The 23,630-nt window shown below is 53.2% G+C and overlaps 13 protein-coding genes across 13 annotated transcripts; 5 read left to right on the top strand and 8 right to left on the bottom strand.

Annotated features, from left to right (window-relative positions):
• Positions 1-39: 39 nt before the first annotated feature.
• BDZ99DRAFT_385505 (phosphoglycerate mutase-like protein) lies at positions 40-1,567 on the top strand (the record flags this gene model as incomplete). The annotated part of the gene is made up of 2 exons (XM_033715434.1): positions 40-661; positions 744-1,567. 2 exons carry the CDS (start codon positions 40-42, stop codon positions 1,565-1,567), a joined length of 1,446 nt encoding a protein of 481 aa, XP_033578159.1.
• A 107-nt stretch (positions 1,568-1,674) lies between these two features.
• Positions 1,675-2,244, bottom strand: BDZ99DRAFT_297649 (uncharacterized protein). Its single transcript, XM_033714153.1, has one exon. It carries the CDS (start codon positions 2,136-2,138, stop codon positions 1,782-1,784), a length of 357 nt encoding a protein of 118 aa, XP_033578160.1. The 5' UTR covers positions 2,139-2,244; the 3' UTR covers positions 1,675-1,781.
• Positions 2,245-4,618: 2,374 nt separating this feature from the next.
• BDZ99DRAFT_297668 (uncharacterized protein) lies at positions 4,619-6,352 on the bottom strand. The gene is made up of 2 exons (XM_033714154.1): positions 5,887-6,352; positions 4,619-5,825 (listed from the first exon to the last, which is right to left on the bottom strand). The coding sequence occupies exons 1-2, from the start codon at positions 6,129-6,131 to the stop codon at positions 4,787-4,789; spliced, it is 1,284 nt and encodes a 427-aa protein (XP_033578161.1). The 5' UTR covers positions 6,132-6,352; the 3' UTR covers positions 4,619-4,786.
• Positions 6,353-7,207: 855 nt separating this feature from the next.
• BDZ99DRAFT_442063 (inosine triphosphate pyrophosphatase) lies at positions 7,208-8,598 on the top strand. The gene is made up of 4 exons (XM_033717795.1): positions 7,208-7,590; positions 7,706-7,779; positions 7,853-8,034; positions 8,088-8,598. The coding sequence occupies exons 1-4, from the start codon at positions 7,408-7,410 to the stop codon at positions 8,222-8,224; spliced, it is 576 nt and encodes a 191-aa protein (XP_033578162.1). The 5' UTR covers positions 7,208-7,407; the 3' UTR covers positions 8,225-8,598.
• Positions 8,255-9,164, bottom strand: BDZ99DRAFT_297700 (P-loop containing nucleoside triphosphate hydrolase protein). Its single transcript, XM_033714155.1, has 2 exons — positions 8,749-9,164; positions 8,255-8,670 (listed from the first exon to the last, which is right to left on the bottom strand). Exons 1-2 carry the CDS (start codon positions 8,929-8,931, stop codon positions 8,320-8,322), a joined length of 534 nt encoding a protein of 177 aa, XP_033578163.1. The 5' UTR covers positions 8,932-9,164; the 3' UTR covers positions 8,255-8,319.
• Positions 9,165-9,937: 773 nt separating this feature from the next.
• Positions 9,938-10,832, top strand: BDZ99DRAFT_297879 (uncharacterized protein; the record flags this gene model as incomplete). The annotated part of the gene is made up of 2 exons (XM_033714156.1): positions 9,938-10,068; positions 10,121-10,832. Coding segments are annotated over 2 exons (699 nt in total), but the record flags the coding sequence as incomplete, so codon positions are not given.
• A 585-nt stretch (positions 10,833-11,417) lies between these two features.
• Positions 11,418-14,061, bottom strand: BDZ99DRAFT_462464 (glucose-6-phosphate dehydrogenase). Its single transcript, XM_033719849.1, has 11 exons — positions 13,738-14,061; positions 13,488-13,560; positions 13,418-13,438; positions 13,023-13,367; positions 12,767-12,964; positions 12,633-12,717; positions 12,509-12,585; positions 12,252-12,459; positions 11,832-12,203; positions 11,713-11,781; positions 11,418-11,606 (listed from the first exon to the last, which is right to left on the bottom strand). The coding sequence occupies exons 1-11, from the start codon at positions 13,779-13,781 to the stop codon at positions 11,572-11,574; spliced, it is 1,527 nt and encodes a 508-aa protein (XP_033578165.1). The 5' UTR covers positions 13,782-14,061; the 3' UTR covers positions 11,418-11,571.
• Positions 14,062-15,393: 1,332 nt separating this feature from the next.
• Positions 15,394-16,224, top strand: BDZ99DRAFT_487848 (ribosomal protein L35Ae; the record flags this gene model as incomplete). Its single annotated transcript, XM_033722865.1, has 4 exons — positions 15,394-15,416; positions 15,764-15,864; positions 15,921-15,990; positions 16,104-16,224. 4 exons carry the CDS (start codon positions 15,394-15,396, stop codon positions 16,222-16,224), a joined length of 315 nt encoding a protein of 104 aa, XP_033578166.1.
• Positions 16,225-17,135: 911 nt separating this feature from the next.
• On the bottom strand, positions 17,136-18,223 carry BDZ99DRAFT_570453 (NAD(P)-binding protein; the record flags this gene model as incomplete). The annotated part of the gene is made up of 2 exons (XM_033727992.1): positions 17,136-18,101; positions 18,152-18,223. The coding sequence occupies 2 exons, from the start codon at positions 18,221-18,223 to the stop codon at positions 17,136-17,138; spliced, it is 1,038 nt and encodes a 345-aa protein (XP_033578167.1).
• Positions 18,224-18,571: 348 nt separating this feature from the next.
• On the bottom strand, positions 18,572-19,635 carry BDZ99DRAFT_297926 (uncharacterized protein). The gene has a single exon (XM_033714157.1). The coding sequence runs from the start codon at positions 19,552-19,554 to the stop codon at positions 18,754-18,756; it is 801 nt and encodes a 266-aa protein (XP_033578168.1). The 5' UTR covers positions 19,555-19,635; the 3' UTR covers positions 18,572-18,753.
• BDZ99DRAFT_297942 (uncharacterized protein) lies at positions 19,636-20,410 on the bottom strand. The gene has a single exon (XM_033714158.1). The coding sequence runs from the start codon at positions 20,269-20,271 to the stop codon at positions 19,717-19,719; it is 555 nt and encodes a 184-aa protein (XP_033578169.1). The 5' UTR covers positions 20,272-20,410; the 3' UTR covers positions 19,636-19,716.
• Positions 20,411-20,842: 432 nt separating this feature from the next.
• On the top strand, positions 20,843-22,092 carry BDZ99DRAFT_442075 (inorganic phosphate transport PHO88). Its single transcript, XM_033717796.1, has 4 exons — positions 20,843-20,974; positions 21,029-21,049; positions 21,131-21,270; positions 21,409-22,092. The coding sequence occupies exons 1-4, from the start codon at positions 20,952-20,954 to the stop codon at positions 21,804-21,806; spliced, it is 582 nt and encodes a 193-aa protein (XP_033578170.1). The 5' UTR covers positions 20,843-20,951; the 3' UTR covers positions 21,807-22,092.
• A 133-nt stretch (positions 22,093-22,225) lies between these two features.
• Positions 22,226-23,620, bottom strand: BDZ99DRAFT_415695 (uncharacterized protein). Its single transcript, XM_033716765.1, has 3 exons — positions 23,175-23,620; positions 22,937-23,096; positions 22,226-22,638 (listed from the first exon to the last, which is right to left on the bottom strand). Exons 1-3 carry the CDS (start codon positions 23,490-23,492, stop codon positions 22,517-22,519), a joined length of 600 nt encoding a protein of 199 aa, XP_033578171.1. The 5' UTR covers positions 23,493-23,620; the 3' UTR covers positions 22,226-22,516.
• Between the last annotated feature and the right edge of the window lie 10 nt (positions 23,621-23,630).

Consider the following 23,630-nt stretch of genomic DNA (forward strand, 5'->3'; position numbering starts at 1 on the left):
TCTAGTTGTTCGGCTGGACGTCAATTGAGAAGCTTCATCATGCATCTCTCCATAGTGTTCCCCACTCTCGCGCTTCTCTCCTCCGCAGAAGCTGCAGAGACGCTCCTTGGAGCTTATATCTTCCACCGTCATGGTGACCGCACCCCAAAGGCTCTCGCTCCGGCGAACCTGACCTCCCTTGGATACGATCAAGTCTACACATCCGGCCAATACTTCCGCTCACGCTTCCTATCCAACTCGTCTTCTAAGATCTACAAGCTGAACTCGGATGTGGTCAAGCTCTCCCAAATCTCCGTCACGGCGCCAGTCGACAATGTGCTTCAGAACTCCGCTATGGGGTTCCTACAGGGGCTGTATCCTCCAGTTGGAGAGGAACTCAACGTGCAAACGCTGTCGAATGGCAGCAAAGTGCAGACCCCGATGAATGGATATCAATTGATCCCCGTCAACGCGGTTGCGCAGGGCTCGGGCAGTGAGGACAGCGGCTGGCTCCAAGACGCGTCGGGATGCGAGAATGCGGAGTTGAGCTCGAACAACTACTTCTCCAGCTCCGATTACACCAAGCTGTTGAACAGCACGAAAGGGTTCTACGAAGAGTTGGTCCCGGTTGTCAATGCCACATTCGACCCCAGCTATGTGACTTTCAAGAACGCATATATCGGTAAGCCTTAAAGAAGCTGCATTTCCACTCTTTCTCGCGACTATTTCATGGAATTAGGTCAGTCAATGCTAACATTTCCCAGTCTACGACCTCATAAACGTCGCCACAATCCACAACACCTCTATCCCGTCCAACGCAACCCTTACGCCCGGGAACCTCCTCCAAACCCGCACCCTCGCCGACGCCCATGAATGGGGCCTGGCCTACAACGTCTCCGACGACATGCGCGCAATGGCTGGCATGCAGCTCGCCGGTGAAATCCTAAAGTATATGAACAGCACCATCACCTCTGGCTCTGCGGGTCTCTCATCCAACAAACTCGGCATCCAGTTCGGTGCTTACGCGTCGTTTTTCTCCTTCTTCGGCCTCGCTAGCCTACCAGCCGCCAACCCAGATTTCATGGGCATACCAGACTACGCGTCCTCCATGGTCTTCGAGCTCTTCACTGACGCTGCGGTTCCATCGGACGGGTTTCCTGCCACAAGCGACTTGCAGGTCCGCTTCTCGTTCCACAACGGCACGGCGTCCAACTTTAGCGAGCCTGTCGCGTACCCGCTTTTCGGTGGGAAGGATCTAGCCATCTCGTGGAACAGTTTCGCGGACTCGCTCTCCAAGTTCGCGGTCACCACGACGCAGGATTGGTGCACGAAGTGCGGTAACACTACGGGAACGTGCGCTCCTTATGCTTCTTCGACCCCTGCTCCTAGCTCGACCGCAAAGAGCAGCGGTGGCCATAGTGGCATCTCCGCTGCTGTGGGTGGTGTGATTGGCGCTTTTGTTACGCTGGCCGTCATTCTGGGCACGCTGGCTGCGGCTATGCTGATCGGCGGCCTACGGGTGGTTAGCAAGAAGAGACTCGCTGGGGGAAGCCCAGCCGTGGAGGGCGTTGCCACAGGTAAGGCATGAGGAGGGAGAACATATCGTTTTGCCCAGAGCCTGGCAGATGAGCTGCGCTGCTGTGCGGGTTGTTCACCTTGTTAGGACACCCCTGGACGCTGTGAGTACATGTCTTGTCACGTCGTAATGAGTCAATATCATCAATGTCACGATATTTGTAATGTCAAAGATCTACGAGCTACGTGAGCAGTTTTATGTAGGTAGTGAGAAGTCATTTTCAGATTCAATTGCGTTTCCATGAAACAAGAGCCGTGCTGGGATCTTGAGTGAAGGAGGCGCGGAGGCATCGGTCCCTTTTCAGAAAGGGAGGCATGCTAGCAGATGCCCTGCTGATGGAGAGCGATACCGCGGGTAGGGGCATCTGGACGGGGGTTCTACCGATTATACGTGGAACAGCAATGTGGGTTCGCCGGCTGGGAGGATGAGACGGCGGAAGCTGTGAGTTTCGTCTCTTAGCAAGTTGTTCTGTGTTAATGTCAGCATCATCAATATCAAATTGTCGCCATGTCACGGTTGCAACAAGCACACGAGCAGCAGTAGGTAGTGCACACGAGCAGCAGTAGGTAGTGCACACGAGCATCAGGAGGTAATGCACATGATCAGCAGTAGGTAGTGAGAACAAGCATCATCATATTCGATCATAATAATACTACAAGATCTTTCCTTCCGTCAGTCGAGCTCGTTCACATGAGGAGGCTTCAGTCTTCAGCACAAGGCCAGAAAAACCAATGCCCCCTCTTTCTAATGGAACCAACCCGCCCTGCCGGTGCTGTCCCATGGTCGCTCGATGTCGGTCGGTGTGGGCGCTCGATGTCGGTCGGTGTGGTCGGTCGGTGTCGGTGCGGTCGCTCGACGTCGGTGTAAGTCGTCCTACGGTCTCGGTACCGCCTGCGTCGAGAAACCCCCATTCCACCCCCAATTCGACCGCCTCTCCCAGCCACGTTGACCAGCAGGTGGGAACAACGCGTTGACCGCCGGCTAAGGAGCCTTCCACGGAAACTCCCCAGGCCCCCAAGAGGCCATTTTTTGTCGACGGGACTCGACCAGTTTTCCTCGCACACGTCGACCAGCAAGTGGGACGAAAAGCGTGTTTAGGCCGCCAGGTAAGGACCTGCGCTACGGCCGCTCCCTGGGCGCCCGTCCTGGCCCCTTCGAATCGTCCGGTTCCTCGCCACGGTCGCCCAGCAAGTGTGACGCCCGTGTTGGCCGCCAGGTGAGGACCTGTCCCGGCACTCCCCTGGCCAAGAAGCCATGTTCAGAGAAGAGATGGACAAGAAGATGGAAAGTGAGACAAGAAAAGGTGAGAGAACAGCAAGGAGCCAGAGAAGGTTGTGAAGAGAAGGTGAGGAGGAACAAGGTTTGTTGGACGGGGGGGAGGCGGCTTCTTATTGGGACGGTGGGCAAAACGGCGGACTAGCGCCTTGGCGGCAGGACGGCAGCAGAAAAGGAGGCTGGAGGGCGGTGACACTTCACCTGGATTTCAGGCAGCAAGCTGTGGGGCCTTAGCAGAACTTGCTAGAAGGTCGATACCCACGTGCTCGCTATAGCTAGATGGTATGCGCCCAGAAATGTGGTAAAACTCGAGGTATATAAGAGTGCGGATGGACATAAGTCTATTCTAGGTGCATCAGTTTGCTGCTGCTCGGGATTCCCTAACAGGTATATAAGACTCTAGGCCCGATGTAAAGAGTAAGAAAGAACAAATTAGGCTGCCTTTTAGCTACTTAGCTCCTGGCTAGCTGGGCTATTCCTGACAGTGGTATCGAGCGAGCGCAAGTGGAGCCTGAGCTGTGGTATATCTATGTAGTATATTTCTAGAACTCCGAACACAGGGTAAAGGCTGAAACACTAGGAATTAGACTACCTTTTAACTAAGCGGTCGCATGCTAGCTGGGCTTCTCCTAACACCGGTTTTAAGCGATCAACAGTAGAGCTTAAGTAGTGAGGTATGAGTATGTTCATCACAAAAGAAGAAGCACATACGACCCAAGTGATTAAGAGAGAAAAGAGAACTTGATCTTGCATTTAGAATAGAGAGAGCATGATGCAGACTATATAAAGGAGGAAAGCTACCCAATCCCAGCCCAAAACCCCCCTATCCCCCAGCATCACCCCAGCCTTCCACCCCCTACTCATGCCCAAGCCCAAGCTCCCCATGCACCAGAGAGCAATCGTCCTTCTTGCACACCCCATTCCCGCCATGCCTCGCACTGTGGAACCGCGGGCACCTCCGGTACGCACAGGTCCCGAAACAGCACACACTCTGAACACGGATACGCCTCATTGCAAGCCAGCTTCTTCTTGTTGCAGTGCTGGCAGACCGGACGACGAGGGGGAGCTACGCGCGCCTGCAGCTGCGAGAGATTGCGCTGCTGAGCCTGAGCGAAGCTGACGCTCATCTGCTTCTCGCAGTCCTTGAGGGCCGCATTGTCCTGCAGGATCTCGCTCACTATGCGACGTTTGGCGGGGGATTCGGCTTCGCCGCTCTCCAGAGCTTGCCAGAAGAATGCGATGTGGTAGGGGCCGAGGACGTAGTGAGGGCTGCCGCAGTTGGCGCAGTGCCGAGTCTCTAGAAGTTCGGGATGGAGGAGCGCTCGGCGGAGGGGGAAGTCGGGGTCGAGAGGGGATGGAGGGAAGATTGAGGTTGTCCATTGTGGTGAAGTGAGATTGAGTTTGAGATTGAGGCTTGAGATGTGAAATTGGCTTTGAGGTTTGCGGTTCGCTGTGAATGATAATGTTGGCCGAACAGCTGAATTAGATGGGGCTCACTCTTATATAGGTAGACTGGAGTTGGATAAAGTGAAGATAAGATAGAGGTGAAGTGAAAGGTGAAGATGAAGAGTGAAGTGTGAAAGGTGGATATGAGTGGTGAAATGGTCGTTATCCTAAGCATGTGGACGCCTTGTCTTTAGACGTAGAAAGGGTGCTACTAACTAAGGCTTTGGCTGGTGGTGACTGACACGTTTTAACTTTTTTCATTAAGGATACCACCTTGTGCGGGTGCTTGAAGAAGAAATAAGATTTATTTATGTAGTGGATGGGTACATAGGTTTTATAAGTTTACAGTCGACTACCTCTCGCCGCTGTCTGTACCAATCTAGCATATTATCAGCAATTCGGGAGACATATAGAAAGACAGCAGTGAATAGGTATACCCAAACTTATTTCCTACTACTGTATCTTCTTTTTCCCAATTTGCATAGTTAACCTCCACATCTTCCGGGCAACCTATTTTATGACCTTAATCTCCCTCTTCCGTATTCTCACCCTAATATCCCCCCTCGGCACCGCCATCACACTCCCTGCCTTCTCCCCTGGCATCTTCCACTTCTTTTCCTTCCCGCCTTTTGGCTCTAATACCCAGAGCTGTATGAAGCCCGCTACGAACGCCGCAACTAGCTCAACAGCCCACTGCATAACCTCCTCATCCACAACCAGATTACCGATAGCCTCATCCAGCGTCGTCGAAGAGTTGACGAACCGTTCCGGCTTCCACGTCTTCGGATCAAGATGCAGCCGAGGATCTGTATTCCTCAGCCAAGCGCTCGCCCCGATATCGACGATATCGCCCGCTTTGAGGAGCCAGGTCGTAGGAGCGCCGCCGGCTACAACATCTTCCGCGGCTTCGGAGATGGAAAGGTTTTTGGTGACGAGCTTTGAGGAGGATGGCGTGGCGTAGAGACGGAGTGTTTCGAGGACGCAGGATGTGAGGAGCGGACACTTCGAGGCCAGCGTCGTGGAGAACGTAAGGTTTGTCGGACTCGGGAAGGAGGGGTGTATTGGTGGCGGTTGCGTCGCTTTCGCGTAGTCTTTCGTTTCGGCGAGAAGCTCGGGGAGGAGGGTCGTAGAGTCATGGGCGTGGATTCGGAGGAGAGTCCAGAAAGCGAGGGGGACGGTGGAGGAGACGAGCTGGTTCAGGAAGCCGAGGGTTGCGGAGGCGCGAGCGGGATGAGGGAAGTTGTGGGTTGACATGATGGCATCGAGTTGGGAGAGAGGGGTTGGAGCTTCGGCGTCGGCGTCTGTGGAAGCAGAGGCGGACGAGAAGGATTCGTGGTGGATGGTGAGGGCTTGGAGGAGGCGGTTACGGGAGAGGTAGGCTGGTGTCAAACCACGCAAAGGGAAGAAACGGGGTAGACCGGTGGCAAGGGCGTAGAAGTAGGTTGAAAATGTGGACAGATCGATGAAGAGAAGTTGATTGCTTTCTGGGAGAGTGGAGCCTGTGATGGGGTTCAAAGCCACTGGGGAGAGGAACTCGTTTATCAGGGATCTGTACACGTCAGAGTCCGAATGGAAAATATCGTCTGCCGTTGCGAATGAGAATAGCTTACAAAAGGTTAGTCTCGATTGTGTCCTCCACGTCCTCTAATATGTCCAAGTCGCTCACGCGCTCCCAGGGCATCTGGTCAACTATGCTAGAGTTGAACGTGGTGAGATCCGGAAGAGTGTACTGTAACGAGCCCATAGATTCCTTCGTGAGCTCTTGCCTCTTGTTCTGATCCACTAACTCCGCCTTGAAAGCGTTAGTCAGGACAGATCGAGCTTTGAGATACTCCGCCTTGGCCGACAGTGGCATCGCCAGTGCATTTTGCGGAATAGTCCATGCATCAGTCTCGGCTTCTGAAATAGATGCGGGCTGTGAGAGTACGGCTTTGGACAAAGACGGCGAAAGTAAGACATGATGAACTGTCCCGGCAAGATTGTAAGAGAAAATTCCATCAATGGTAGAATCTCTGTATCACGTCAGCTCATTCGTTCCCAATATGAAGCACGAACGTCAATTACCTCGCGCTCTGAAGAAATCCTTTGTCAGATAGTACATATGGCTCCAGGCTCTTCGTCCATGGCATCCAGTACGGAACTACTGGTACCCGCCGCACCCTCCCATTAGATTTTGGCGCTCTACCGCTAAGGATCCGCGTCAAGAGACCAACAACCACAAAGGCAATGACGACCTGAGGAAGGAACTCCAACGACCTCCAAGCTTCTGGAATGAATGAAAGCGGAGATATTTCGAGGTTAAGAAATCGCACTAGGAGAAGGATGAAGGGGGAGACGAGAAGAAGCCAGCATGCTGGAATGAAGCCTTGCTTTATGACCGCGTTGGACGCATTTACGCCATTAAAGACGCTGCGTGCAGAAACCATGATGGAGGTGGGAGATAGACACAGCTGGAAAGGCTAAGTCATAGGCGTCTTCGCCGGCTTATGTTGAACGAGCGGACTCAGATGAGAGGTGAGGTCTTGGAGAAGAAATCTGGCTTGCTCGACTCTGATCCCCTATCCCATCAAGCTCGAATCTTGGCTATAGTCGCGCAAATGTCGATAATTTCGTGCTGCGTCAGCAGGATCAGAGTTGACTTTTAAGAGACGGTGTGACAGGGCTGAGGAGACGCAGCCACAGTAGCATCCGAGAATAGCGCTAGAAACCCCAGAAAAGGCACACTCATAGATAGGGTTCTCGGTATTTGACTAGCTCCATAGGTCCCCTATATGTAGAGCACTCGAGAGGATGGAAAAGCATGTGAATGGAATTAAGGGACATAAGCTCAGCCACAGCTGAAGTCTCCCATGCGCGCCAAGAGCCTCTCGTCCGTCTTCGGAGGGCGGGACGATTGCTGCAATAAGTCTATCTTATGCATGTACCACTCCACACGAATTCAAGCCCAGTCATTACACCCGCTGCTTACCATACACGCGGAATAAACAGTCGACTCGAAGAAGATTTACAAATCCGCTTCTGGAGATATAATAGCCTGTTGGCACATTAGAGCAAAGAATCCTCAACCCCACCATCATCCTTTTGAGCTCTTCCGGAACAACAAAATTTCTCCAGCATTAGAAACAGTCAACATGGCGCCGACAACAATTCCCAAGCACCTCAACTTCATCACCGGCAATGCCAATAAGCTCGCTGAAGTGAGTGCCATTCTCGGCGATTCGATCGAGCTGCGGAATCAAAATCTGGATTTGGTGGAGATTCAAGGAACTGTGGAGGAGGTCACGATCGATAAATGCAAAAGAGCTGCTCTTTTGGTATGTCAACAACGCATACAGTTATCAATTTTGGTCAAGCTGAGATGAGTCATGTGACCTTCTTCTATTTTGATGCAGTTGCCTGTCTAGGATCGAAGGCTAACGAGCTACGCAGATCCAAGGCCCTGTCCTCGTCGAAGACACATCCCTCTGCTTCAAGGCCATGAACGACCTGCCGGGCCCGTACATGTACGACTTCCCAATGTCTCAGCCAGAACTCGATTCCACGCTACTTCTCCAAGACCAGGCTAACAGCACGCAGCAAATGGTTCATGCTGGCCCTCGGACCTCAGAATTTACATAAAATGCTCGACGGCTTCGACGACAAATCGACCCAGGCAGTTTGCACCTTTGCCTACTGCGAAGGCCCTGGCGAGGAGCCAATCGTGTTCCAAGGTAGGACAGACGGCAAACTGGTAGCGACAAGAGGTCCCACGGTATTTGGTGAGTTCAGTCGCTTCCATGCAACTCCCTTCGAGATGCTGATATTCGCAAAGGCTGGGACTCATGCTTCGAGTACGAAGGCAAGACGTACGCGGAGATGGACAAGGCGGAGAAGAACAAGATCTCGCACCGAGGCAAGGCGCTCGACAAGCTGAAGGACTGGCTAGCAGGCCATGTCGCAGCTTCGTAACCTGTTTCCTTTCCATGATATCCCACCTTCCCGTAGACCCAGAAAGAACAAATCTTCAGTCTAAAGACCTTCCCATTGTCTTGACGCATCCCGCTCTATTTCTTTTCCTCATCCTCCCGATCCTTCTTCCACTGCGTAATCCACGCCTCAATCCTCTCCACATTCCCCTCTACCTCCTCCGCAGTATCGCTCCTCAACTCTACCACAATCTCCTTCTCATAGCTCTCCCGCGCTTCCTCAAGTAGTACCTGCATGATCTCCGCATCCATATTCTCCTCCAGCTTCTTGCCCTTGTAGCCCCGCGCCGTCAATCGATCATACAAGATCGTGCTGTCGCAACGCACAACCACTACAAGGTCCACCCATCGCACGGGGAAGAGGTCGCAGGCGTGCCAGTCGAGGATTTGGCCGCCGGGCGCGACGAGGTCTTCGAGGGTGTCGAGGAGCTATATGATCGCAAGACGAGTTAGCGGATGTGACTGGGGAGAGCTTGGAAGGGGTGTAGGGATTTCAGGGAGGCGGACCTTGTCTTCGTCTACAATCCAGGTTTCTAGCTCATCGTCCCATCCTTCGTGGCATTTCTCGGTTTTGACGATGTCGTTGATGCTGAGGTGCTTGAGGCCGGTGTTGCGCGCGAGGAGCTCGGCATGGGTGGTTTTGCCTACGCCAGGCGTGCCGGTGACTACGATGTTGGGGTTTGAGCGCATGGTTGTAAATTCCAGGTCGAAAAGACGAAGGAAGGTAGGATGGAGGAACGGTAAGGTAGTGGAGGGGTGTTGTGGTGACGGCAACAAAATTTAAAAATTATGCAAGGTGGAAGCCGGGGATCAACCGGCGACAGGGGTCTAAAGTATGATGTGGGGAAAGTTAAGTGCCTGAGGCGGAAATCGAGAATCAATATGTTTCTGAAACTCGTTGAGTTATTCCATACACAACCACGAGAACGAGGCATGGCAAGAACTACCCCATTTAAGTCTTTACAGGTACGGTATGTGAGAGTAGACGGTTCTTAGATCTTTCGAGACCGCAGCTTGACACGGAAGTTGAGAAAACAACGTCGTCCATTCTTGTCAAATTATTGTCAAATTTAAGCTACTGGGGATTGAAAACTACCTTATGAGGATTCCTGAACTCTGACATATCCAGCCCAGTCGTAAAGGCTTCAGCGCTTGTGTCAATGCCCGCATGGGGCTTTTGATTGACCTGGTTTTGGAAACTGATGACAATGCCAGCCAAGTACTGGTAAGCACTTCTTAATGCGTCGAATAAGGGCCCTTAAGTCGCCCTCGCGTATGAGTCGGATCATGATATTGCTCAGCAAGCCTGAGATTTTGGTTTCAGATATCATGTATTGCGCGCTTTGAACTGACTCCCACTACATCTTTGAGCGTTCATGATTCAAATTGTCCTCCTTTACTTGGTCATTGAGTCACACGGTTAGTTCGAAACCGTTGCACTGTTCATTGAAAGTCCTGCCCGGAAATGTCATTTTTTCATATCTGAAACTTCTGCGTCTTCAATTGCACTCACGGATAGCTCTTGGGTCCATCAACTGAAGTCACAGGTACACCGTGAGCCTTCATGTGAACTCAGGGGCAACCCTTAGGTCTATCAACTAAAGTCACAGGCGTTTCATGGTCCCGTTGAAGACTCACAGAAAGTAATAACTCACGGCCAAAGCTCCCTCTCCAGAGGTATAAGTATGCCAGTTCGCACACCTCCTCGATACTATCTCTACCACACTATCAACAAGCAACCACAAAGAACTACCAACATTCTTCCGAACCGACTCATCATCTACCTTTCCCATCCAACTCAAAGCACACACTCCTGAACCTCTACAGGTACATGACCCCCAAACCCCCCAGTTCCCCCTCATTCTAACCAACGCCTCAGCAAAACCTTCCCCGCCCATTCCTCCAAAATGGCAAGCTCCTCCGACGCAATGGACATCGACGCCGGCAACGCCGACGCCCACACCACAGCCACCGACAACGTCGAAGGCGGCTCGCCCTACTTCTCCGACGACGGGCAGGGGAACTGGGAGTACATCGGCCCGGAGCCAGCCATGACCAAAGACGACTGCATATACTGGGAATGCTGCAAGTGCAACGACCGGCTGCTGATCCCCAAGGCCTTCACCCCTGCCTTCGACCGCTGCCCCAAGGGCGCACGGTGCAAGGGCGCGGTAGAAAACAAGCGCGAAGTCTTCCTTGTTCTGGACAAGAATGGGAACAGCGAAAAGGTGAAGGTTGCGGGACATCAGAAGTGCAAAGGATCTAGTAGTGGCGGGTGCGCGGACCAGACACACAACGGCCCTTATAGACGCGAAGATTTCGCGTTGACGCGGGAGCAGTATGAGGCGATGGACGAGAAGTTTAAGAAGAAGTATAATTTGATGGAGAACAGGCCTGTGCCGAAGCATCGGAGGCAGCGGAGGAAGCACGGAATTTCTCGATCTTAGTCTTTCTTTTGTGGGATGTTCCTTTCTTGGGTGTTCTTATTTCGTGGTTTTTCTGGATTCTTGGATAGACCGCGTGGCTGGGAGGTGTTCCGCACCTTAGATCTCTTTTGTTAGTTATAGTGCCTGGTTTTCTTTTCCCTTGCAGGCTATGTTTGGATTAACGGAATAGACCATGTATCATATCAACATACTACATATTTCCACATCACACATATCTTCCCAGTGCGTCGCCAAAAGTCTGGGCACACTGATATACACTGCTCCAGCTTCATTCTTGCTCCTCGACACCGCTGTGAGGAGTGCCCCAGGTACCATGTCTTCGATCAGTCAAAAGGGGGTCCAGTTTCAACTGCGTTAACCTTTACATCGTATTTGGAATTTCCAACACCTGTCCGGGCACCCCAAACAGTAGCAAGGAGTGCCCAAACTTATGGCCTTGGTAATGTAGATGTTCGGCAGGGGAATTGCGGTGATTAAGGATGCCACAAGTCTACGCACACTCGCTCACCACTGTTTGAGGTGCTTCGTTGCATTATAAAGACTACATTTAGATGCGAAGAGCTTAAGAGTTTGAATCAGAGAGGCTTTATGCGCTTACACTCGGCCTACTTGGCCACTGTTTGTGGTGCTTCAGCATCCTCATACTTCTGGAGGAGATCAAAAGACGACATGCCTAAACTTGTGACCTAGTACTGTACCACACATTATCATCAACGCTCATTGATTTGTCTATGGGATATTGCTCATCCATAACCCCCATATTCAGCCTTTTCTCTTCCAGATCCACAATAGCAATGGAATAAGGCCACAAAGCGACATAATAACCCCCGCCACCGGCATTATGAACGGACCCGAGATTTCCCCGCTTTGCACAAAAACTGCGCTATTCTGGGCCTCCGGACATTGGCCATTGGTAGCCTGGGCGTAGTGTGAGCTGTCTCCGAACTTTTTGTCTTGTGCTGGACAAAGGGAGAAAGTAAGGTATAGGGGTTGAGGGGCTATTAAAGCTTGGTCGTTAACGCACCTGCAGCGTCGCTGAACTTGTATCCGTAGGATGACGTGAAGTCATCCAGCACGGCGGGACCACGGGATCCTGCTTCGGGTTAGCGTGTGATTTTGACGAGTGTTTGGGATTGGGCTTACCGTAGGGATACTCCATCGGGATGATCTCCTTGTTGTCATCTAGATAGTGCAATAGAGGAGTGAAGATTCTCCAGCTGGCGTCCAGCTCATCGTCACGAACAAAGTTGGAGTGGTCGCCCTTGAGGGCGTCGAGGATCAAAGACTCGTACGCTTCGGGGATCTTGAGATCGGAGAATCTCCGTCGGTAGGTAAGGTCGAGCTCTGTAACAACTGTCTGCATGCTCAGGCCGGGTAGCTTAGAGTTCATCTTGATGTAGACACTCTCGTTCGGCTGGACTCGAATGACGAGCTCGTTTCGGGGGATGTCCTTGAAGATACCAGAAGTGACATCCTTGAATTGGATGCGGACCTCAGTCTTTTGCTCATTAAGAGCTACGAGACGTTAGATATGGTCTTCCGCACAATGGGAAACGGTCCTACCTTTGCCTGCCTTCAGAATGAATGGCACTCCGTCCCACCGCTCGTTCTTGATGTATGCGACCATCGACGCGAATGTAGGGCAACGGGACTCCTTCGGCACGGTATCATCCTCCTTGTACCCTGGCTTGCTTCCATCGAGAGATTTCCCGTATTGACCGATGATGACGTTCTTGGGTTCGATCGAGGGCATCCCGCGCAGAACACGGACCTGGATTGCGGTTAGCTTGCGTGGCCTAAGATTAGGTTTCTTTCCCCACCTTCTCGTCTCGAATATCTTCTGCGGAAAAAGAGATTGGCCGTTCCATTGTGAGCAGTGTGAGCACCTGCAGCAAATCTACACTATGTTAGCTCTAGACATCGAAGATACGCCGAAATACATACGGTTCTGCATGACATCACGGATGATGCCAAACTCGTCGAAGTAGCCGCCACGACCCTCAGTGCCGAAAGGCTCCTTGAAGGAGATCTGTTTACTGATCAGAAAATTCTCTTCTCCGAATGAGCTACTTCCATACCTGAACATTGTCGATGTGGTTGCGGTTCCATGTGGCCCCGAAGAACTCATTACCGAATCTTAGAATGAGAATGTTCTTCACCATCTCCTTGCCCAGGTAATGGTCGATACGGAAAATCTCATCTTCGCTCCAGTCCGGCGCCAGCGCTCGTTGGAGCTCCCGGGAGCTTGGTAGATCGCTACCGAATGGTTTCTCGACCTACGAGAGCACGCGGTTAGCCATAGAGTCACAAAGCATAGTAAAAGCGGGGACGTACAATGATCCTAGCTATGCCGTCGTTTGGATAGCAGTTCCTCTTGAGGTGCTGAGACACGGTGATGAAGACGCTTGGCGGGAGAGCCATGTAGAATACCCGGTTGGTCTCCTTCCGGCCCTTCTCGAGCTCCTCTAGGTGTTTCCGGAGTTGGATAAAGGAGTCATCTTGATCGTACTGTCCAGACACGTAGGTGCACATGCCGCAGAACTCGTCCAACTGCTCCTGCATCTCCTTGGTGGGCGTCTTTATGTAGGACTTGACCCGCTTGAGGTACTCCTCGTGGTCCATTTTCGTCCGGGCATATCCGACGATCTTGACATCTTTTGGGAGGAAGTTGTTTCGGTGCTGCTCGAGTGATTAGGCTTAGAAACGGAGCTGTGATCATAGAGACTTACGAGGCCGAACAAGGCCGGGAACTGGACGGATGTTAGCGGGGCACACAGCGGTGCGGAAATCAACACTCACAGTCTTCTTCTTGGCCAAATCACCCGAAGCTCCCAGGACTACTATGACGGTGTTGTCCTTCAGCTCAATTGTTCTGTAGAAGTCAGCATCGGGTCGTCGTCGTTTCGTGGTTTGAAACCCGTTGGGGAGCAGCCAGGGCTATCCCAACAACACGGAATATGGCAGGGCGAGCCTGGCAGCAGCTGTATACAGAAGTATAGTCCCAATGCGGCCGGAACATCTCTCTCTCGACTCAATGGACAGCACTTACCCGGCATTGGACTCAACCTCAGGCTGAATGACGGTATTGGCCATTGCGCCCGCTCTATGACGAAGCTACCCCGGAACCGGTGGGTTCTGGATAAGAGACTCGAAGCTCGGATTGCGAGGATGGAGGGTTCGGGAGAGAGTGCTGGTGCTGCTGGGGAATGGGGCGGTGGTCTGGTCAGTCTGTTTGGGGGGCGGTTGTTGTGAGGAAAGTGTGGTGGGGTTGGCGGAAGAATCAATTGGGCATATCAAGGCGCGCGCTGGGCTCCTGGTAGGGTTTGGTGACGTACAAGCTAGCAGACGGGCGGTGGTGCGGAAAACAAAGCGTCGCGGGGTGAAGAGCAGCGAGGGCGGCCGGCGGGCGCAACGATATTTATTAACAGCAGCGCAGATGCAGCTGGGCCCGTGTATCACTAAGCCTGGATGGAGTCTTGCAAAGCTCCTAGCACATCCCAAGCAGCCGGAGCCACCCAAGTCACGATCTCGCGCTGAGGAAGCCTTTACTAACGCCGAAACGCCCGACCCCACCACTGCGCCGTCGCACTGCTCGAGAATACCACTCCCAAAATCCCCGGCCTGCTGGCCTCGTCGCCCACTGTGCGCTGGAGGGCGTCTCGACTAGTGGAGACGTAAGAGGAACCTGTCACCGCCGAGCCCGGGGTTTGCATCTCATAGCTGTCAGACCTCGATTCTACGAGGTGTGCGCTACTGCAACCCTCCCACCAGGTCAGCGAGGCCGCCAGCTCCCACCGCCGATGAATGCCCCGATGCGCGGAACTGTAGGGAGTGCGAGAGAAACCATTGATACCTCCGATTAGCAAGCATGGGGAGCCGTGCCTATGCGGCCTACGATGCTCTAATCATCCGTGCCGAAGAAGAAAGGGAGGTACATTTCCGGATGCCGTGCTTTGAAAAGTCCACCATCGTGGCTTTGGTCATTAGGACAGTCAGAAATCTGGGGATTTACGAGCCTAGAAAGCTCCTATTCGTGGTTCCCCGCGTTTACCAGGGCCTAGAGTGAATGCCTATCAAACTTCCGGCGATCCTCAGGGACCCGGCGTGAATTGTCGTGGGCCGTGACAGGCTCTTCCCGTGGAAGCTGGTGTTTGGCCATGAAGCAGACGGGATCCAATCAACGAGTAGAGGCAATTGACTTGGCTCCTATCTGGGAGGCTGAGAATAGCTGGGAGCTGAAGTTGAATTCTAGAAGAGCCAGCTTTACACAAGTCTTGAACTACCCTTAAGACTACAGCTAAGCGACATGAGGTATACTCAAGGGCTGAAGATGCACCGAAAGGTCTGCCATTGACTGGGTGCCGAATAATGCCGTAGCATCCGCGGTGAGATTCACACTAAGATGGAGATTGGACATTGTGGTAGTGGAGGCATGTTGGGTGAGCGTCGTTTCAAGTAATTATGAGGTGGTGATGATGTAAAATGCAATCGAATTGAATTGTATGAGGGGCTGATGAGGATTTGAGGCGAAAGGCCTGTAGATGGCCCAGTGGACGGCACGAGGGACGTGGCTTGGCACGCTAGCCCAGTCAAGTGTTTTACGCGACCCTTCGATTCCACACTCCAATTTCAACGCCAACGGCGAACCCACCTCCATTCCAGCAACCACCAAGACGACAACCCACGATCCCTTTAAATCGTCACAATGCCGGAGGCAGGTCACAGACTGTGAGTGCTCCCCCTTCCAGCCCAGAAACGGCCGCCTGCAGATATTCTGTGTTTCGCCATGTCCTCGCAGCATCCCCATTGAACCTTTCGCTGACGTATTCTCTCATCTAGTTACGTGAAGGGGTGAGTTCCATCTTCCAGTATCCCCTCAAAAAGAATTCCTTCGATTTCCCTGGCGACCGGCGACTCAATCCCCGATTTCTTGTGGTGGAGCATACAATTTGGCCGGAGCGCACACACGGCTACAACATCATGTTGGAAGGGCACCATGGAGACGACCGAGACAACTGCGACCGCGCAATTTGAACAGACAGGCAGTATCCAGAGCGAAGCTGACACTGGCATAGCAAGCACCTCAGCTACGCCCGAGGAAAGAGGAACACCAGCCCCGGCACTTCGTTGCTGAAGCTCGAGGGTGTGGACGACACAAACGCTGCCCGCTTCTACTGTAAGAGATGACTCACGTCCAAGGACTCCTCTGAATTGAACGCTGACTCTTCGAAGGCGGCAAGCGCGTCGCATACGTCTACCGCGCACAGAGGGAAAAGCAAGGCACCAAGATAAGGGTCATCTGGTACGCCACGCCCCAATCCTGCGAGCCTCCAGCACACGCAGCATACAATCGCACAATCCCCTCCGCCACACAGATATTTTGTAAATTCCGCGCACAGGCTAACACTTCCGCAGGGGCAAGGTCCAGCGTCCTCATGGCAACTCCGGTGTGGTCCGCGCGAAGTTCAGGTCCAACCTCCCCCCGAAGAGCTTTGGTGCGTCTGTGAGAGTCATGTTGTATCCGTCTTCGATATAGGCAATTCTCTTCAGTCGATGATGGCGATGGCGGTCAGATGATTGGGGATGGAGGAGGGCGAGAGGTCGATGTGGTTCCCTCGAAAAGCTCAACCAGCTGGGAAGTGGAAGTTTGGTGGCTACGATATCTTGCGTGCTCTGGTCTCTCGTCCACAAAAACGGCATGCTCTCTCGGAAATGGAGTCGATTCTTTCCCACACAAACAAGAAACTTAATGGACTTGTTCCTCTCAACTCCCAAGTCTTTCTGATCTGTGACTTAGTATTTCCTTTGTCAACATTATTGGAAATGCATACGCTTGGATGGTGCGCAGGGATTCAAGATATAGGGAGCCTTCACAGAAATGGCAGCGAGGGAGATATGTTGCGGGCCCTGCTTTCAATTGTGCTTTGCACCGGTACCTTGTGTTTTACACCTCTTATTATTTCAGAGCTCTCACGCTCATATCGACTTTGGTACCTGCAAGGCTGAAGCTCGCCATCCAATCGACCATCGAGTCACCTTGCAGGCATGCTTGGAAATTTCAGGCTATCACCAAGCACAGAAAAATGCACAGGTCGACGAATGTACTCTTCCTGACAATCTAATTCTCGCCTCATTGGTCCCATTCCCTAATACTCACATCTTTCGTTCTTACAATGCCTGGTCATAGATATCCATAAAACCCTTCACCACTGCGTGAGGAGCCTCAGGGTACTTTCAGCATTCCGAATGAGAGAGGAGTTCGGCATTTGGACAACCAGTAAACTCGAGAGGCTACCCTGGGCGGAGTCAGCAGGGTGAACGCAGATTGGAAGTAAATCTACTACCCCCGGTTTCTATTACTACGTTACACCCCCACTGACAGTGGCAGCAAAGTGTACGAATACATATAACAAGGCGCTGTACGTCGCAAACCGTTCTCCTCCGCCCTCAATGCGACCCAGCGACCTCCCCCCTCTCCCCCATCCCCACCGCCACAGCCGTCCACTCATCCAAATCCTCCACCGGCAACCCCAGGACCTCATTATCCAGCCCCCTCCTACTCTCGTAATCCCCATCGCCCTTCCCATTCGGCACAAACATCCGACTATACAACATCTTCGTAAACGCCGCCCGATCCCCCGCCTCCAGCGCCGCCCTCCCCTCCCTCCACCTCTTCTCAGCCGACTCATAGCTCACCTTCCACTCCTTCTCCGCCGTCCCCGTAACCCTCATCACACTCTCCCACATCTCCCGCTGCGTCACTCGGAAACTACTCACATACACCCCCCTCCCCTCCCCACAGAACCGGCCCACCGTCGCCCCCTCATCCATCTCATCCTCCGGATACTCCTTCAACCCCAACACCGCCGCGACCGCCCTGCCGCACTGCGCCCACGTACTCGTGTTAATCCGCACCTCGCCCTGGTCAAACAGCACCAAGCTCCGCTCCTTGAAATCAAACCCAAACCTGTCCGCCCCGCCGCCGAGGCTGAACTCGTACCAGAAGTTGCACGCGAGCAGGATGTACCGACTAACCCCCAGCTCGGTGACCAACGCGCAGATCTCGTCGCGGCGCGCCGCGAGCAGGCTGTCCGCACACAGCGCGTCGTTCACCGGGTCGTGCCCGAACCAGCTCGGCAGGATGTACGAGACCCCGGCCGCGGCCGCGGCGCGGACGAGGCGCGGGAGGGTGTCGCGGGGCGCGGCGACGGAGAGGGCGATGATGAGGGCTTGCTGGCCGCGGAGGGCGGCGACGAGAGCCGGGTCCGAGGAGGGCGAGGTGTAGTCGACGCGGGCGACGTGGAGGCCGGCGGGGAGGGGGCGCGTGCTGGTGGGCCGCGTGATGGCGGTGAGGGTGTGCTTGCCGGTGGCGAGGAGGGCGGCGGTGAGGTGGGTGCCTATTTGGCCGGTGGCCTGCGAGGGGGGGTTAGAGATGGGTGGGGGATAGGGGAGGGGGGGCGGACGCCGATGATGGCTATTTTTGAGATGTGGTTGGTGAAGCCGGCGGCCTGGTCTTTGGCGTCTCTTATGGGCATGTTGGGTTAGTGGTGGAGGAGGGTAGGAGGTGGGAGATAGTTGTGGAAATGGATGCAGGTCTCAATGTCTGACCTGGGTGGTATATAGGGTTGTATTGATATATAGACAATGCTCGTACATCACGGCTAGTGATTGGATCAACTCTATGCCTATGCCAGCATCTCATTAGCTAAGTAGATAGCGTTTGGCGATGGATATAACGGTCTTACATATGGAAGTGGTGGTTTCAGCCCGGACTTATCGGATTTACTGACCCGGACTAACTTGAACGAGGAGCAGCTCGTGGTGTATCATGCAATAAAGAACATGGACGAATAAGAGGCTAGTATGTACGACGTACAGGAGAATTGGTCGTATTTTCGTGCGTTGTACATCCATAGAGAAATGAAGAGAAGAGCGCGTAAGCTCAGACCTCCAGGGAATTACCTTGACCAATAATGTTTTTGACGATGCGATCATGAACATTTAGAGACGTAGTGAAGTCAAGCCAAGGCGCACAATACCATAACTTGAAAGCGACGACTCAGGCTTAAGTAGACGTATCAGAATCTGACTCATCAGCGAAACCTACGTGTCTTTTTAACGGCTTCGGTCGGGTTCGTTCGATCAACTCGATGGAAAGCCTAAAACAAGAGTTCAACCTTTTGACGAACTTTTTACAATCATCGCAGATCTCTCTCCCGTATGCGCTGACTATAATGGTGGCTTTGGTTAAGCAGACTGGCGGGGCGTTCTCCGACATGGCGATAAGCTTTTGGTGCATCTCTCTTTGCCAGCTGTAGAAGCAGATATCCTTTTCCCAAAGTCTGCGAGCCTCGCCTCGCTCCTCTTCGTCTTTGGACTTGCGTTCCGTAAACTCGATCTTGCAATCTAATTCTGTGTCGGGCACTCGATCTCTCGGGAGGAAGGCGCGGTGGTCGATGTACCACGCTATCAGCTGCGTCTCTGCGTGACTTGCTTGGAAAGATCTTGGCTTTCTACGGTCGTAATCAGAAATAGTGAAAATGTGTCCTACGATCTCTGCTAGTTGCAATGCCTTCTCCGTCCACTCCTCGCCAGAGATGAATGAGTCATGTGCGCGATGAGAGCGTCCACTCATCGCTGCGATCGGTTCGAACGGACCTCCCCTCAGCAGAATTGTGACGGCCTTTTCCCGAGACACCTGAAACGTCACTGATTTGAGGCATCTTGCTCCCTCGCGTGTCAGAGCTATCGTTGTGGTGCTCTCAACCGGGGCTCGCTGGAAAGACAACTTCCTGGGGTCTGACTCCTTTGGTGGGGTGAGAAAGGTCTTGCGGTAATCAGCCTCATTCCTTAGAGCTAGTTCCATCTTTTCTTGTCCGCCTCCAGTGACTTTGGAAGTATTCAAGAGAGGCTATGGCTGCTCTGCATTTCTACCATCTATAGACATTGAAGAAAAAATCTTTAATGAGTTGCTTATATTCGCTTAATTGCTCGTTCTCTTCCGACATGAGGAGGTAAGCGAGGTCTGTTATCCGTGTATGCTTCCGAGTACACACATTTTCGAATAGGCCTCTCGATTTGTTGATCTCGTACCCCACTTGGCTAGGTTCCTTACCGATGATCTATAGGCAGGCCCTCGGCTGCAAGGAGGTTGCTCGAGGATAGCAGCATAGGATTTATAGGTATGGCAATGAACATTCCCGCAGCTCCGGTATGGACAACGAATGAAGACTTTGGTGTCATTCCAGTATATGACATCGACTTGAGACACACTGTACGTGTTGTCGTCGGAAAGGATCGCTAGTGTATCTTTCCCTTCTGCCTGTCCTTCCGCCATGGCTTTACTAATGTTGAAGAACACGGAAACATTTTGCGATGCAGCCATGAGTTGGATCACAAAGTGCAAGAGCGCGGCGCGCATCTGGCGCATCTCCTTTGGCATTTCACTGGGCGGGTCGTCCGTTCCAAGCATGGCTATAGCGCTCTCTAGGGCGATGCTGGCCTTGGTGCAAGATTCCATCATGGCGTCGAGATACATGCAGAGTGCTTCTTTCTCACTCATCCGCATGGCGAAGGATGACATCGGTTGTCCTGGTCGATCGCGGGCCTGGTGCGTTCTGCCCGTGTGAGGTTGAAGGCTTTGTTTAGCCTTGAAGTCACCCCTTGCTGAGAAACTATAGTTTCTAGAGAAGAAATGGCTGCGTGATATCGAAAATTTCTGTATACGGTCTTGATCGATTTGACGGACGATGGAACGATGAAGAGAAGAAGGCAGACACAGAAAGTTATACAGCCCCTCACGGCTGCCTTGCTGCCTTACCTTTACTACCAGCACATGGTAACAACATATTCACGGTCGATGCTAGTAAGCGTACAGTGGAATCAGATCCACTAACAAGATCAAGCTGCTTCTTTTCCCAGGTAGTCTTTAGTATATGTCCATGGCTATTAATTCTCGTAGCATTGTACATGTTCTCCAGAACTCCAGACGGAACTGTGCCACACCCAGGCTGAATCGACGAGGCTGAAGAAGTGAATGGAAGACGGATTGGTGGTGTAGAAGTCTGTGCCAAGTCCGCCCCTCCGCTCACGGCCGTGTGGCGGACCAAAACCCGGTCAGGAAGGTGCCCCATGTGTCCTCTTACAGATTTCCGCAACCCTGTCTCTTAAATTCATCACCACCGCGCCTCTTCTCCCGTCACATCTTCACTCCTGCAATCGCATCCTCTCCATCTTCCCCGAAGAAACCAGGAACCCGCTGTTATGATGGCGCTCAATCCCCAGGTGTAAGTCCGCTCGCGCAAGCTAACTGCCAATTGCACAACTAACGTCACTCGCAGGACGAACTTGGTCATTATCTTGTATGCCGACCGCCCCAATCGCCTCATATACCATATTCGAATGGATTTGTAGAGAATGAGGCCGTGCTAATCGGACCGTAGGGGCTTCATGCAGCTCTCGAAAAAGATCGACTTTGAGGACCCCAACGTGCTCATTGGCGTGCGCGCGCTATACGTTGTCTCCAACGTCCTCATCGCGGGCATATACCTCTATGTGCAGAGCCAGATAAACAAGAAGAGAGGTGTGCTACCCATCCCCGACCTCGCTCTGGCGCTCCCGCCTCAGAACCCCCATTGCGCCGCCATTTCCGCCTGCCTTACGCGCGGCCTCCGAAAACCTCCCACCCCTCAGAAAGACCCCCAAACTAACCAAACCCCAGACATGACCGTCCTGAAATACGTCGAGCCCGCGCCCATGGGCAGCGGCGAAGACCCCAAGCCCGTCAACACGACCGTGCACGCCTACGACCTCTCCCAACTCAAAGGGCTCTACAAGGCGCAGCTGATGGGCGTCGGCATGATGGCCGTCATGCACTTGTACTTCAAGTACACCAACCCGCTCCTGATCCAGAGTATCATCCCGCTCAAGGGCGCCTTCGAGGGCAACCTGGTTAAGATCCACCTGTTGGGCCAGAGCGCCACATCGGGCGACCTGAAGCGGCCGTGGAAGACGTCGGGCGGCATCATGGGCGCGATGCAGGGGGGTGAGATTAAGACGGATAAGAAGAGCGTGGAGGCCGCGGAGAGGGCGGGGAGGGGAGGGGCGAAGGAGGAGTAGGGCTGTTGAGTCTTCGGCGATGCTGATGAGAGGGTTTGGGAGGGGGTGGGATGGGAGTGTGCTGATGGGTTGAAGCCGGTTGGTGATGCTTGTGTAGATGGCCTTGCTTGGTTGCCACAAATGGCCGAGGACTACGGAGGCAGTCGTGGTATTGATAGAATTCATGCTGTTTCTTCAAGACCTTTTTTTCAAAGCATTTCGACACTAGCGGCCCAGTCAGGTTCCGAATATCCCAATCACCAGCAATCCGTACTTGACCTACAACGTACAAATCTTTACATTCACGCTTTCTAGTCCTCTAGCTCCCTGAGGGGTCTTGCATCGTTATCTTACACCCTAAAACGCACATACATATGCCCCCATTTCGGACGCATTGGAAAAGGCACGCGATAGGACTGGTCACATGATCGAGGCCTGATATACGATGTCACAACCTTTACATTCATGTTAACCAAATGAGAAGCCCCCTAGGGTGTCTTTTGTGAGTATGTACCCCCAAGAACCACGTGCAAATGCCTCGATCTGGGACATGCAAGAGCCTATAGATGTAGCAGAGCTCAAGAGTCTTCTACCGTAGGGTAACTTTCCCAGCACCATACCATCTGGCCGTTGGCCGACTCGGCATACTGTAGAGCCAAGAAAACTCCCTTCACTACCTTCATAGCAGCTATCTCGATGTCCAGCTGAAACCCTCCAGAAAGCTCCTCAAATCAGAGCATCGCCACCACTGCCCCCTTGCCCATCACCATCCCCAACCTCTGCAGCGCCGAGAACAAACTCCCCGCCGGCACTTCCGGCCCATACATCGCCTGGAACCGCGCAGCCCAGGACCCTATACAACCGTTAGCCACTGCGCTCACCCACATCAACTCATCTACAGCGAGCGACAAGCCATAAAACCGCACACACGCTTCTACCACTGCCTGAAGCACCCCGACCAGCTTCGTCAACCCCCACACGACGTAACGTCCAACGTCGTTGAAATGAGCCACCACCTTTATAGCAGCGCTGGTACATGCAAGCCGGGGCGCTCCAGACAGCAGTACCGCTCGTGCAAAATCATAACACAAGCAATCGGCATCCGCATGCCCATTTTCATAGCCGAACGAAAAAGAGGGAAAGGAGCTTACCAGCAACCGGGCCCGCCTCTCCAAACCCCAGCGCGCTAACAACCCACGGCCAGAGCAGATACAAGACGCCCAACGCCACGATAGTCACGATGACGGCCGTGTAGACGGGATGCTCGCGGATGAAGTCCGCGGCGAAGGTGCGGGCGTGGGTGAGTACTTCCTATAGTAGCGTGCATTTTTAGCACACCTTCTCTCTAACATTGGTAGATAGGGGTGGGAGGGGGAGGGTTAGACGTACACCCACAGCCCCGCCGATGGCTTTGCCATCCTCGATTGCCCGCTCCATCCCCGCGAGCAGTTTGGCGGCGACGGTCTCGTACCAGCCCTGCGTGCGCACCTCGCCGGTAAGGTCTAGGTCGTGCTGGAGGGACTCCTGCAGGGTTTTGCCGGGTTTCTCGGCGCGGAGGAGGGTGGTGAGGAGGCGGGATGCCATCGCCTCGTCTTCGGGCGCGGGGTCGGTGGAGAGTTTGATGTCGGGGGTGTAGGTTAGGGGGCTGGTGGTACGACGGCGGCGGGGGGAGAGGCAGGGGAGGAGGGTTTGGAGGAGGGTGGGCATTTCGTTTAGGGATTGTGGATGGAGTGGGGAATTTTGGGTAGATTGATGAGGTTGGGAGAGAGATGGGCGGAGTAGAAGTGGATGATTTATATTGCTGTGTGTGGAGCTGGATGGTGGAGGTTGGAGATAAGGTCGGCG

The sequence above is a fragment of the Mytilinidion resinicola genome (assembly GCF_010093595.1).
Source record: "Mytilinidion resinicola strain CBS 304.34 unplaced genomic scaffold BDZ99scaffold_8, whole genome shotgun sequence".
NCBI classification, from domain to species: domain Eukaryota; kingdom Fungi; phylum Ascomycota; class Dothideomycetes; order Mytilinidiales; family Mytilinidiaceae; genus Mytilinidion; species Mytilinidion resinicola.